Source organism: Ambystoma mexicanum, chromosome 10, assembly GCF_040938575.1.
Source record: "Ambystoma mexicanum isolate Mex_15411 chromosome 10, UKY_AmexF1_1, whole genome shotgun sequence".
In the NCBI taxonomy this organism is placed as follows: Eukaryota; Metazoa; Chordata; class Amphibia; order Caudata; family Ambystomatidae; genus Ambystoma; species Ambystoma mexicanum.
Genome location: NC_090932.1, coordinates 1,264,965,389 through 1,264,978,782, shown reverse-complemented (window position 1 = coordinate 1,264,978,782; position 13,394 = coordinate 1,264,965,389). Strand labels below are relative to the sequence as shown.

At 45.4% G+C, this 13,394-nt stretch overlaps 1 protein-coding gene across 1 annotated transcript in view; it reads left to right on the top strand.

The window, feature by feature from the left end:
- The window catches only part of PLBD2 (phospholipase B domain containing 2), a 212,580-nt gene that overhangs the window by 149,065 nt on the left and 50,121 nt on the right, over window positions 1-13,394 (top strand). Inside the window, exons 8-9 of the mRNA XM_069619232.1 lie at window positions 7,582-7,677; window positions 13,031-13,102. Coding sequence (XP_069475333.1) covers window positions 7,582-7,677; window positions 13,031-13,102 — 168 coding nt within the window. The remainder of the gene's footprint in view (window positions 1-7,581; window positions 7,678-13,030; window positions 13,103-13,394) is intronic.

Sequence of the window (13,394 nt, the reverse complement as noted above, 5' to 3'; positions counted from 1 at the left end):
AACCAATGGGACGTTGTGTATTTAGTGACATTCATAGTGACTTGTTTGAAGGGTGGGCTTAGCAGTCCCACCTGATATTGAAGAGCCTATCACTTTTTTAGACTAGTATGTTGCCCTTAAGCTTATCACATTTGCCACTAGGTTTTTGTAGTTTGCCACAAAGGATGACGTCAGCAAATGGGTAGGTTAACGTCATCAATGAGTTTTTGCTATATAAAGAATGTTTTTTATTAAATGCATTGAGAAACCATGCTATGAGACATCCGTTGTACTCCCTCTTTTAGATAATTGATATTAAGTCAACTTTGCCAACTTACTGAGTTGTATTTTATTATTGATGTTTGAATATTTTCTGCAGCCTCGTTCATCTCAAAGTATTGCTACCTCATTTTAAAGGGCTGGGTCGGCTGTCCCGGGTTCAGAACTGTGCCACTATCGCCTGAGCAACCATACTATTGAGGTTAGATTATTGCAATGCCATGCTGATGGGGCCAAGCAACACCTGTTTGCAGAAATGCCAAGTCATCCAGAATGATGCGGTACGCATCATTAAGAGAATTACAAAGAGAGACCACATCTCCAATTATAGAAGAGACCTCCATTGACTTCCGGTGCGGGACTGCATTAACTTTAAAGTAGGCCCTCTTGTACATCGTTAGCTCTTTGGGACTGTCTCTTCCTACCTAAAGTCCTTAGTCTCCCGCTACACCCATACCAGATCATGGAGCTCCTCCAACCTGGCACAGCTCAACTGCCCTGGATATAAATGCTCCAATGGCCCAGCAAGATCATTTCCAGTTTGAAAGCAACTTTTTGGAATGTCCTCCCACTAAAATTAAGATATGAAGAGAATACAAGGGCTTTCCTCAGAGCACTAAAAACCTTTCTCCTCAAGTAATCCATCGCCCAATAGATTATTGGGTTACCTTAGGATCTTGATTGTCCTGTTCTATCTGTTTGTTTTAATTCGTGTAATTGTGCACCCTGATGCCTGCGGGCTGTCAGCACGTTATACATAAATAATATTTAAGAACAGCCACTCCTCAGGTGATTGACGGCTCCATAGGAGTGAATGAATGGGTTCCAACATAAAAGGCAAGGATTTTTGGAACACAGGCAGTCGACCACTGAAACTGGAAATCTGAAGCAGAATACAAGCAGAGACGCCTGCAGCACCTTACCAGTGAAGCCCTGCTGCTGTCTAGACCCCATTTTCAACTCAACAGGAAAGCTCTGCCAAGTTGGGTTGGTGGCCATAATCGGCCTCAAGACCATCTTTGATTTGTGCCATCCCCCTACGTCCTTCGACTTTCCCTGGGTACGTGGACCATTTCCGAGTGCATCGTCTTGGGCCAAACAAATCTCGCTCTGACATCCTTTCAAATAAAGGTTGTGCATCTGCTCTGACAACTAACCTTCATTTACAACCAGGTTGGCCACGGGAGGGGGGTGTCTTCGGAGTAACATAGTTTGCAAAGTGATCTGCCAGCCGTTTAGGGTTAACTTGCTGTGTTCACATTTACCCAGATGAGAACATGCTGTTCATTTTCTGCATGCATACAAATGATGTTACTAAGCCACATTTATTGGGTGGAGAGGAAAGCTTGTGTGCAGTTTGAGTTTTAAAAAAAGTCACAAACTGCTTTGTTGGTTTAGGCACTTTGTTTTCTGCAATGTTCTCTATATTACAAAATACAAATGTACATTTTAATTTGGGTCCTAGCAAAGTGTGCTGTATTTTTGGATCAAGGGTCTTGTATGACATGCAAAGAATCTTAATATGTATCGAACAATGCAAAAAAACAAATTGTTTTTGGAAAATGAATCTAGTTACTGTGAAACATAATTATCAAACACTGGAGGAACATGCTGTGAGTGGGCAAGACCAAATAGAAAGGCAGTGCACAGATACGTTTTTTCATCACTAATTTGATTGAACATTATGAGCCCAGAAGCCAGATTTATGTGCCTGAGCAAAACCAGGGTGCATAAGCAGTGCTAAGAGCTCCTGAAAAAAACCCACTTTTTTTCCAGGGGCTCCAAGCAATATTGACATTCACACCTTGCCGCAGGTTCGGATTCTAATGCCAATCTTAAAGCTAGAGCCAACAAATTGAATAGGTGGATTGGGGGGGGGGTGGGGAGGGTATATGTGTGGTACGGGAGTGGCAAGAATGGAGAGGGAGAGTGGGACACAGTGGTAGTTCCTCAGAAACCGTGAATCCGAATTAACTCCCAGGATTTTTGGGTTCCATTCTAGGTGCTAAAAGGTACTGCCCAGAGATGCAGACCATACGGGATGTTAGAAACCTGCAAGCCTGATTTTATGGGCCATACTGAAGCCAGGGTGCATAAGGAGGGCTATGAGATCACAACATCACATATTACCCAGCAGGTCCAGGGAATATTGAGATTAGTACCCGGACACACAACGGATGCTTGGTATGCCCCTGTTCTGTGGTAATCCTAACAAAATATTTTGGGTAAGAAATGCCACTGTAACATGGCCTTGAGCAACGGACACTTGGTGGCCTGTAGTGACAGTCTTTCCTTTGTTTCTATTGCACCAGACAGTGAGGACTGGTGGTGTGGCAGCAGGTCCCGCGAGAGAATGGAGGATGAGTGCTGGGACTGTAACTGGCACCTGGTAATCCTGCAAGCCACCAGCTACACCAGCGATGGTCTGGAAGCACTGCACCCTGATTGGCTCCTGGGATTCTGAGATCTGGGTGCTAATTATAACTCAGACGAGATATCTGGGAGTGACAATAAACTCGAACATTAATGACGATCCAAATGTAAGAGCAATACGACAGAGAAGTAGTCCATTAATAGCACAAGCTCCAACGATTAACAAAAAATATGGAAAGTTTAGCCTAAAACGTGTTTGGGACTTTTATAATATAAAAGCCGTACTGGCATTAATATATGGAAGTGAAGCCTCCTTTGAATGCTCATATGGTACATGGGAATCTTGTTTGTTTTTTTATTTTATTTATGTAGCGCTCCAGACCCGGAGGTAGAAGGGCGCATAAGTAAGCGGTTACAGGGTGGCATATATATACATTTCCATAATCCCTCCAAGTGGGATATGTGCAGTTTTCAATACATATTCAGAACATCGATATTTACAAGTTACAAACAAGATTAAGCATTTTGTCATATATTTGGGTAGCTGATGGTAAGGACTGGGTATTACGTTTTGGTCAGTATCCAGTGAATGACATGTTTCTGAAAAATCTGAAATCACTCCATGCTTTTTATGTTGAGTGGTAAAGTGTTCCAGAGTTGGGAAGCTAGTACTGAGAAGCTGGTGCCGCCTGCACTTTTTAAGGAGAATCTAGGTACTGTTAGGCAGAGTGTGTTGGAGGATCTGGTGGTTCTGTTTGAGGATTTCAAGGTGAATTTATTTGTGAGATATGGTGGGGCTGGGTGGTTTAAAGCCTTGTAAGTGAGGCAGAGGGTTTTCAAGTCTATTTTTTTTGTCTTATGGACAGCCATTTGCATGATTTTCTGGTATCGGAAATATGTTCTCGCTTGGGGATGTTAAGAGCTGCTCGTAGTGCATTATTTTGGAGCACGTGAAGTTTGGAGATTGTGGTTTGGTGGGCACCTAGGTGCATGCTGTTACAGTAGTCAAGTTTGGATTGTATGAGGGCTCTAGCAAGAGTAAGGCAGCTATTGGGGGATAGTAAGGGTCTGCTGGCCCTGATCAGCTTGCCGTTGTAAGCAGTGGCTGAGGCGGTCATTAATTTGTTTGGAGAGGTTGGTGTTAGCATCGAGGTAAAAGCCTAGGGTTTTTACGCTTTTAACAATAGGGATAGTGTTGCCATCAATGATGATTTTGTTGTAGCTGGGGCTCAGCTTAGACAGGTTACTAGGAGAGCCGACAAGGAGAAGCTCTGTCTTCTCATCGTTCAGGCATAGACAGTGTATAGCCATCCATGCCTGAATGACGGAGAAGATTTCATTAATCCGGGTGACGTCCATGTTGTAGTTGCCTGAGATGGTAAGGAGTATCTGGGTGTCGTCTGCATAGTTGGTGTAGACGACGGCCAGACGGTCCAGTTTGTCGAATAGAGGTTTTATAAATATATTGTAGAGCGTGGGGGAGATGCAGGAGACTTGTGGGACTCCACATGTGATGGGGTCTGCTGCCGCTATTGTGGAGAAGACCCTCATAGTTCTGTTCGCCAAGAAGGATTGTATCCATGCCGAGGCGGACGTGGAGAAGTGAGCCGCGGTGGATAAGTGGCTGCAGAGGATTTCGTGATCAACTAGATCGAACGCCGCTGAGAGGTCTAAGAGGAGTAGGATGGCGGCATTACCTTTGTCCTTGATTTCATCACTCTGACTTTTGAGGTCAACAAGTGCAGTTTCTGTTCCATGTTGTGGTCTAAAGCCAGATTGACGTATACCAAGCAGCTGGTTAGATTCTAAGTGTTCTTGAATCTGGAGGTAGGCCACTCTGTCCAGTATCTTTAGCAGGAAAGGTACAGTGGTGATGGGCCTGTAGTTGGTGGGTATGGCCGGGTCAGGTGATTGTTTTTTTTAAGAGTGGGAGAACCCAGGATTGTTTAAGGTTATTCGGGACGGAGTTGTTGGCAAAGGATAGGTTATTTAGTCTGGTGATAAAAGGGGAGAGATCTCTGGCTGTGTCTTTTATGATCTGGGCAGGACAGCTGTCTCCTTTGCAGTTGGACGGTGTTAGGGAGGTGATGATTTTTTGAACTTCTAGGATGGTTACTTTTTTAAATGTGAATCCTGCGTCTGTCTCGATGGAAGTTGGTATGCTAATATTGTTGGATTTGCTACTAGAGAGTTGTTGGCGCTTGTCCTCAATTTTGGTTTGAAGTCCTGCAATTTTGTTCTTGAGGGTGTTTTGGATGCTGGTGCACTAAGGTTTGTCTTTCGTGCAGGTGTCTGGCGGTGGGTTGGGATTTTCAAGTTCCTTTATTATTTTGAAGAGTTCTTTGGTACATGAGCCTGCTTGATCTATCCTGACATTGTAGGCATCTTATCTCCTTTTTATACAGTGAGGAAGTGATTGTCAGATTGGATTTGTTTTCATCTGATGGATTTGTTTTCCATAGGAGTTCTAATTTAGCTTTCTTCTGAGTAGCTTAAGTTCAGGGGTGTACCATGAGTTCAGATGAGCTCTTGGTTTGCCTAAGCGTAGTTTCAGTGGGGCGATGGTGTCAATGGCATTGGCCATGGTTTCGTTGAAGGTATCGACAAGGAGGTTCAGGTTAGCATTAGCTGGTAGTGCGTTAAGGGTAGGTAGGACTAAAGATAGTAAGGCTTCAGCCGTAATGTTGCGTTTATTTCTAGTCGGGCAGGCTGGTGCCATGGTGCATTTTATAGGTGCTGCAAGTTTGGTGTTGATTTCAAAAGGGATGATTTAGTGGTCTGTCCATGTGAGAGGTTGGGGGGCCTTGCAAGAAGTATTGCAGTTGAGGGCCGCTACCCAGTCGATAGTTCTACCCTTCTGGTGTGTGGGTGAGACACCAAGTTGAGTCAGGCCGTGCTCAGTTAAGGCGTTGGCTAGTGATATAGCTGGGACGTCATTAGGGTCATTGTAACCAAGGTTGAAGTCTCCGAGGATAATAGTTTGAGCTAGGGGTTTGGCGTTTTCAGCGATAAGTGAGGTAATGTCTTCTTCGAATGCTCCTGGGGGGCCTGTATATGAGGTGAAAGGAGATTGTGCTTTTGGGGGAGGTTTGAAGCTTGACTGTGAGAAGCTCGCAAGATTTGAGTGACGAAGAGGAGACTGACCTGCAATTTAATGTTGCTTTAGATATGAAAGCTACACCTCTTCCCCTAGCATTAGGTCTATCGGCTCTGAGGATAGAGTAGTTATCTGGGATAGCTAGTGATAAGTAGCCATGTTTCAGTTAAGGCAAGAAAGTCAAGATCGTTCGTGAGGATGATGTCTGCGATTTCCGTGGGGTGGGCGGCAAGGGATCTAACATTAAGTAAGGCACCTTTTAGCGGGGGTGATTGGGGTTTGTTAGGGTCCTCAGGTTTTTTGTTGGTTTTGCTGCAAGGCCTGGCGAGGGTCCTGCTGGTAGAGAGGGGGAGCCTAGCGCCTAGTCTAATGTTGCGGTTGGCAAGGTTAGGATTGATAGTGTGTAGGTTCAGGCTTTGTTGGATCGATGGGTTTATGGTGAATGGGAGAGCGGTTGAGGGTGGATTTGGCTGGGAGGCCGCTATCTTTGGGCGTAGTGAGGGAGGGGTAGTTGCTGGGTGGGAAAGGTGTCAGGCGGGGTAGGAAGAGTGTCGGGCAGGGGAGAGGGTAGTGTCTAGGACATCCAAGTTTGGCTAGGCTGTTCTTAAATGCGGCATAGCTGTTGCCGCTGCAAGTTACATTATTTTGCACTATGCAGTAGGCGAACATAGTGAGAATGAGCCAGATAATCATATGTGAATATCTATTTTGGAAAAAGATATTGCAGTTACCTATTGGAACGCCTCTTGCCTGCATTAGATACAAGCCGAGTCTCCTTTCCATAACTGCAAAAGTTACATGGAACACCTTGACGTTCGACAGTAAAATATCTGCTATAAATTGTCTACCTCAATTTAAAGTATTAAAGAAGGACTTGGCAATAAGAAGTGAATCAATTCAAGAGATGTGGGAGTTGAAATGTGAAAACATACTGCAGACTTTAAACACTACAAAAGAGATATTATGGACAAACCCCAACAAAGTTAAATCGAAACTGTGGCAGTTGGATTGGTGGGAAACGGAACAACAAAGATCTCGCCACAGATGTATGCAAAGAGTGCCTTCTGTTCCAAGGCCTTCAACAAACTACCAAAATACCTGTTAAAATTTCCATGTAGATTTCTACAGAAAGTTTTTTTACAGTTCAGAATGAATCAATTCCAAACAAAGGAAATTTATAATTGCAAACAAAACAACTGAAAGTGACAGTCTGCAGTCTGTGTACCCTTCAGACTGAAACACTCGAGCATCTTGTTCTCTATTGCTCAGACTTGGAAGAAGAGAGACATAAAATCTTAGGAACAGAGATTTTGAAACGAACAACATGGCAGCCTGAAGAATGGTGGAGTGCTTTCTATGATGGATCTAATAAAAAAAATAACTTTTGCTCTAATATCATTCCTGAAAGAAATGGATAAAAAAACTTGTACAACAGGAAAGACAATGAACCTAATTCCTAGATATACTCTATGATCTGAGCAATAAATGAGGATGGAAATATGAATCTTTGGTTGGAAAACTGTTTTTCTGTTTCTAAACGTTTTGTAAGAAAATAAATTTAAAAAAAAAGAATTATTATTATTTTTGTAAATTAATCGAACAGCTTAATTCTTGCTTTTTGTTTTGGGTCCTTCGAGTTGGTTGCTTCAGTAGGAGCCTCCCCATGCTATTCCTGTCTCCTATGCCCCACATCAAAACCATGGTAGAACCTGTTCATTGGTAAAATGTGTGGCATATTTTTCTCTGAAGCCTTCTTCTACGTCTTTTTAACTGGAACAGTTTGTCCTGGATTATTTTGATGTACACATTTTTGTCTGTAACCAATCACTCATGATTCTTTATTCTCCCAACAGGTACAACAACCAGTGGATGATTGTGGATTATAACCGGTTCCGGCCGGGGGTCCCCAACCTTGACCCTGGGCTTCTCACTGTGCTTGAGCAGATCCCGTAAGTGTTCAGGAGTAGATTGGGGGGGGGGGGCAGGGGAGATGGTGTTGTGGGCTGGGGGTGGCGACAGAGGGGATGGGGTGATCATGGTAGCTGACTGTGGGAAGACTACTTGTGTGGTTTGGGGCCACCGGGTATATCCTATCCCAGATGATCTAGCTACACAGGCACGTCCATTGTAGATGACTGTCAGACATCTTGCTTGGGGGGGGGGGGGGAAGTGTAGCTGAGCATGATTTTTAGTTCTGGGATTGTACACTGTGTATGGCGCATCTAACTCTGGGTGGCACCCAGTATTGCAGACCATGAGAGCCCCTCCTGTGCGTGGCAAACTGTGTAGCTGACCATGGTAGAGCTAGCTGTTGGTGGGAGGATGGAACCCAATGTAGTTGGCCTTTGGATACCTAGTTCTTGATCTCCCAGAAGGAGCCTGCTGGGTTCTCTTTGTACACCTGCATTATGCAAATGTCTAGAGCAATAGTGCCACTTTTTGTAAGTCGTCGGCAGCAGTAGTCTGCTTTTAAGGAGACCATAGCTTGCCCTCCCATCTGGGTTCCAACACTGCAGTATGTTCTCCTTCAGGGATACTATAGTTTACACTTGCTTATGGGTTCTCAAAACCTGAGTCTCCCCCCCCCACTACTCTCCAGAATTGTTTGGGCTGAAAAATGCTTCCCTTGGCTAGTTGTTGCAGTTTTTTTGTAGTACCTCTGGGGATTTTGCAGGATCTCTGTGCACTTCTGTTTCAGGATCTCAACCAGGCTTCTATGTTTGCCCAGTTAGAGGGAAGAAGATTCTCCTGTCGCTCTTTGCTTCCACAATTTATTCAATTTCTTGTCGAGAGGAGGTATGATTCCCGCCCCCTGGAGTTTCCACAATCTTAAAAGGTCACTTTTCCTCTTCCAATTGCAGCTCTCAGTCAACTTCTTCGTCACAGTTTCTTCCCATGTTTTAAAATGGGTAAAAACAGAAATGTGGCTATTAGTCAACCTTGAATATGCTAAGATAATATTACAATATGCCATAAAGGTCTGTGGTTTTGGGAGTGCGCAGGGGGGGCGGGTCATCAGATTCTTAAGGAAAGGGGGCATACCATGTTTCATCCGGCAATCTCCTCCACTCCCCTGTGGCTGTCTTCCTGCATGCTGTCCTCCCCCCAGATGGCCAATCCCACGCTTAATATCCGGTAGCTTCCGCCTTTCCCTGTCCACATGGGGAGAGACTTTCCCCAGGGAGGGAGGGAGTGATGATATTGCCAGATTTATCACAGGTTACACACAGGCTTGATGTTTTTCCGATTTTCAGTAATTTTGTTAGGGAGGTCTGCATTTTGCAGATAACGTCACAAGTTCTGCTTACCGGTGGGCTTGTCGGAGACCGTTAACATTTTGGAGATCCTGCCTGGTTTCTTGCGACTCGATTCTCTGAGCTTGTTCTGCTGTTTGGTTTCACGGGGCATGCGTGGGGTAGGAGCCACTTGCATACCACATTGTCAAGAACTGACGGCAAGTTAGTTCTTTACCCCATGTGTTTTTCCTCTCTAGATTTTCCCTTCTTAAACTCTGTTTCCGTCTGTTCTCTCTGGTAGGTCAGAAGGAGAGGGTATCAAACAATCACAGGATGGGAATAACATTTGTTAACACCCTCAGACTTCCCAAACTGAAAATCTGGTGGGGCCTTGAGACCTCAACCCCCTTTTGGTTGGCTGCAGCTACTTGGAGCCAGGCAAATCGGGGTTCGACCCAGCAGATGAGTGGAGACGGCAAGAGACTTCAAGAATCCCAGACTGGACTGCCAGAGGTAAAAGATCCTAACCGGGATAGCCAGGATGGCCAAGTAAGGGCTTTAGAATTGGCAACAAATGCAGGAATCGTGGAAATGCACCTTAATCACGACAGCAGGCCTGCTCCCGCCAAGCAGTAGGACTGGAAACAAACAGAAAGAAGCAGGGACCATGCAGAGCTTAAATACCACTGCACAAAGGGGCTGCCAAAGGCCAGCTGCCCAATTGTTAGAGGGAGCTGAGGGCAAAGGGTCAGATGGCCAACCACTCTGGTTTGTGAGGACTGCCACTTGGCCAAGACCACCCTCCCAGGAAGGGAAAGGGAACGCTGAAGGAACCTAAACTGTCCAAAACCAGTTTTAACCCATCTAGAGGCTGGCATTGCAGGCTCACGGAGCAGCCAATTGAAGGCCACCTGGCGATTGCCCTGAGCAAAGAGACCTAAACAAAATGGCAGAGCAGGATTTAAAAAAATGCACTGCTGCCCCAATCGCTTCAAAAAGGGCACATTGGCTACTAATGCAGTAACATCACTTTCACCTTTGGTGAAGCCAAAAGTAAAGTACATCTCTCATGGATTAGTTGATTTTGGCCGTGGCTAAATTGGGTTCATGGCGAAATTGACTACAGTCCATTCCGCCACGAACAATTCATACCAATCCCATCTGTCCACACCCACAAACCGCCACTTTGCATGGTGAAAGCAGAGGCTTTGCCCGGGAAGGGCTTACCATATATAGCAATTCCGGACCAGATGGCGGGAAGAAGGGCAGAGGACCGGCACAAATTTCGTTGATAAGGTGATGTGTGCAGTTTAAAAAATGCAGTTTAAAAAATACAAGAATTCCAGTAAGGGAGACAGGGTATCGAGTACCGATAGTCTCAGTGACTAATCAGTCCCTCCATAAAAAGTGAGCAAAAGCAGTGAAAGTAAAGCAGAGGGCTTTACTTGACTCCAAAAAGTCAGGTCAGGATGCACACAAAGGCAAAAAGAGGTGTCCCATTGAGGTTTATGGATGAAAGTCCGCAAAAAGAAGTTATTTTCTTACAATTGGTGTTAGGGTTGGAATTCCATCCTTGCAGCCACATTGAGACCTTTTGTGACAGTTCTTTTGTAAGTATCTTCTCCATAGTTCCTCCATAGGGTCTTCATCTGATGAGGAAAAGGATGATGGTGGTGGTCGTGGTGATGATGATGATATGGGTAAAGGGAAGTGCTTAGATCTAGACCCGGTGAGACTGCCTGCTTGTTGGCTGTTCTTCTTTTCTTGCAGTGCTTCCTTGATGAGGGATTTCAAACACTGAATGCAGCTTGCTCTGTGTCTCTCCTCAGCAACGCTAATCCTGGGGAGGATATGTAGAGTTACCAGTCCAGGAGGAGAGCACAATGTGCTCGCACTTCTCTGAACGTTTCCCCATGGCTGCCACCAGAAACCATGATGGTTCCATGTGATAATATCAGCGCAAAAATATCGCCATACAAGCATTTCACCATATTTTTGCGGCAATATAACCCCATGGAACCTGCGGGGGGCAACCCCGCAACCCCCACCCATCTACCCCATAAATTACCCCCACCAAAAATATCGCCTATGGCCGTTCCCGACGACCATAGGTACGGCGATATTTTTGGTGGCGATATTACCTGATACCACCATGATGTCTCAACAGGGAAACGGTTACTAAGCAGCCCGCACCGCCATGGGTTTCTGTACGGTGCATGTGTGAAGCCAGTGTCCCTGGCACCTGATCACTGTGCATGCACGATTGCCTGCTTCTAGCTCCCCCCGGGCTGTTCTCTGCCCCAGTTCCTTCTGGAGTAGGACGCAGATATCGGGGGCATGTAGCACTTTGCTTCTTCCTTGTATTTCTTCCCCGGGACTTTGCCCACTACTGAACATGGTGGCCCTGTTCAGCGGCGGGATCCCTCTGCTGAGCTGAAGAGAGCCAGTCTGGTGATCCAAGCCAGGCAGAGGCCACCAGAGCCTCTGCTCGTAATTCCCATAAGATCATGGAGATGAGGGAGAAGGAAAGGGCCAGCCCTGTAGCCCCCTCCATGGAAGAGCCGACTGCTTAGTAAACCAAACGGGAGTATTTTGGGAAGGTCGACCATTGAATACTCGAGCCGGTGGACGAGGAACAGTGAAACATTTTTGTAAAATAAATTGGGGCAAGATTGAAGAGTATTGACTGTGGCGACAAACCGTGGGTGTGCACGTGGGGTTAATGCGTGTTGTATTGATGGTGCAAGCGTTGATCAGTTTTCTCTCCTCCACATGATTGCTGCTACAAAACAACTGCTCTTCACAATCTGTTGGCGGGTCGCTTGATTTGTAGTCTTCTGCCAGAGAGTGGTCGAGGGCATGATTTCGAAGTCTCACAGACCACTTCATCCTCTTAATAGAAGTTAAACTGTAGCCTGGTGGCAGACTGCAGACCAGACAATGATTTTGATTTTGCGGACATGACTGTCCTGACTGTGCGCTCCTTACAGGGTGATTCTGGGCCGTCCCGTATCTGCAGGATCCTCTTCTGCACCCATGTGTGATTCCACGTCTGTCTTTACAGATGGCTTTGCAGTGGTTGGGTGGGCACGAACCTCCCCGGGAGCGGGATGATTGGCAAGAAAGTCCATGCCTTTTCTTGCCTCGAACCTTTACAGCATTGCTGCGCGGTGGAGTGAGAAAACGAGCGGGTTTCGCAAGCCAAGCATGAACTCTTGGGGAGGAGACTGTAGGAAATCCAGATCTGCAGCCACAAAGCGTGGATGTCCAGAAGAGTACACCGAATGCTCTAGATGGGGAAGCTGCCATGCTATTGCTTGGGGATTCTCCTCTGGGACCATTATGAGGGTCTGTGTGTTTAACATGTTGTTACTCTTTGTGACTGGCTCAAATGTTATGTGCACAACTACACTTTCCTCCTCCCCCTTTCCTTTAATTCTTCTTGTTTCCCCGAGTGCAATGATTCTCCTATGCACTAATTTTACTTTCTTCTTTCTGTACTCTTCTTCTTTTCCCATCTTCCATTTGCACCCCTCTATTAGGTCATTCTCATTCACTGGCTCTCCCGTACCCTGTCCCTTGTTTTTTCTTAAAGCCTTTCACTGTCGTTTGTTTTTGTTTATTTGGTGTTTTTTATGACGCAATGCATATGTACAAAATACTTCAATGTGTGCTTCTGTTTTTTAGTCTGGCATTTTCCATTCTCTTGCACTCACCCACTGTACTCTGCAGCATTGTACATCTTGCCTGTCTACATTGTTTGACTTTAAAAAAAAAAATGTATTCGCTGGCATCTCATATTTCATTGTCCCTCCATTAGGTTCTCTATCGATTTCTCCTACCTCATTCTGGGTCCTTCTGTCACTTTAATTCAATTTGTTATACTATTTGTTGCCCTTTTTTTCACCTCGTTATTCCTTGTTTTTCCTCCTGAATACTTTTCACTCTACTGCTCTTCTGCCATTCCTCACTTGGCTTGTCTTATGTTCTCCTCATCAACCTTTGTTCCACTTTGGGTTTACTGTTCCCTTTTCCGTCCCTCACTCTTGATGTCTCTGTTCCGCAGGGGACTTGTGGTCTCGGAAGACAAAACGGAGGTGCTCTCGCAGCAAAGATACTGGGCCAGTTACAACATCCCGTAAGTCTGCATTTACCATGTACATTATATCTTGTTACCAGTGGAGGAAAGGCCAGACTGCGAAGAACGGGTGTCGCACTCGCCCCGTCTCCTTTTAGCAATGATGTTCCTCCATAAAGAGAAACATGTGATTATGTGCTTGGGAAGGTTTTCGTTTTTGCCATGTGTATTGGGGGGGGTGTAGTAATTTTTCCGATTGAAACCTCTGATTGCAAATTGAATGATTCCCCTTACTCATTTGAGTGTTTTTGCTATTGTGCCCTGCGCTTCATGGTCGCGATGAATTGTCAAC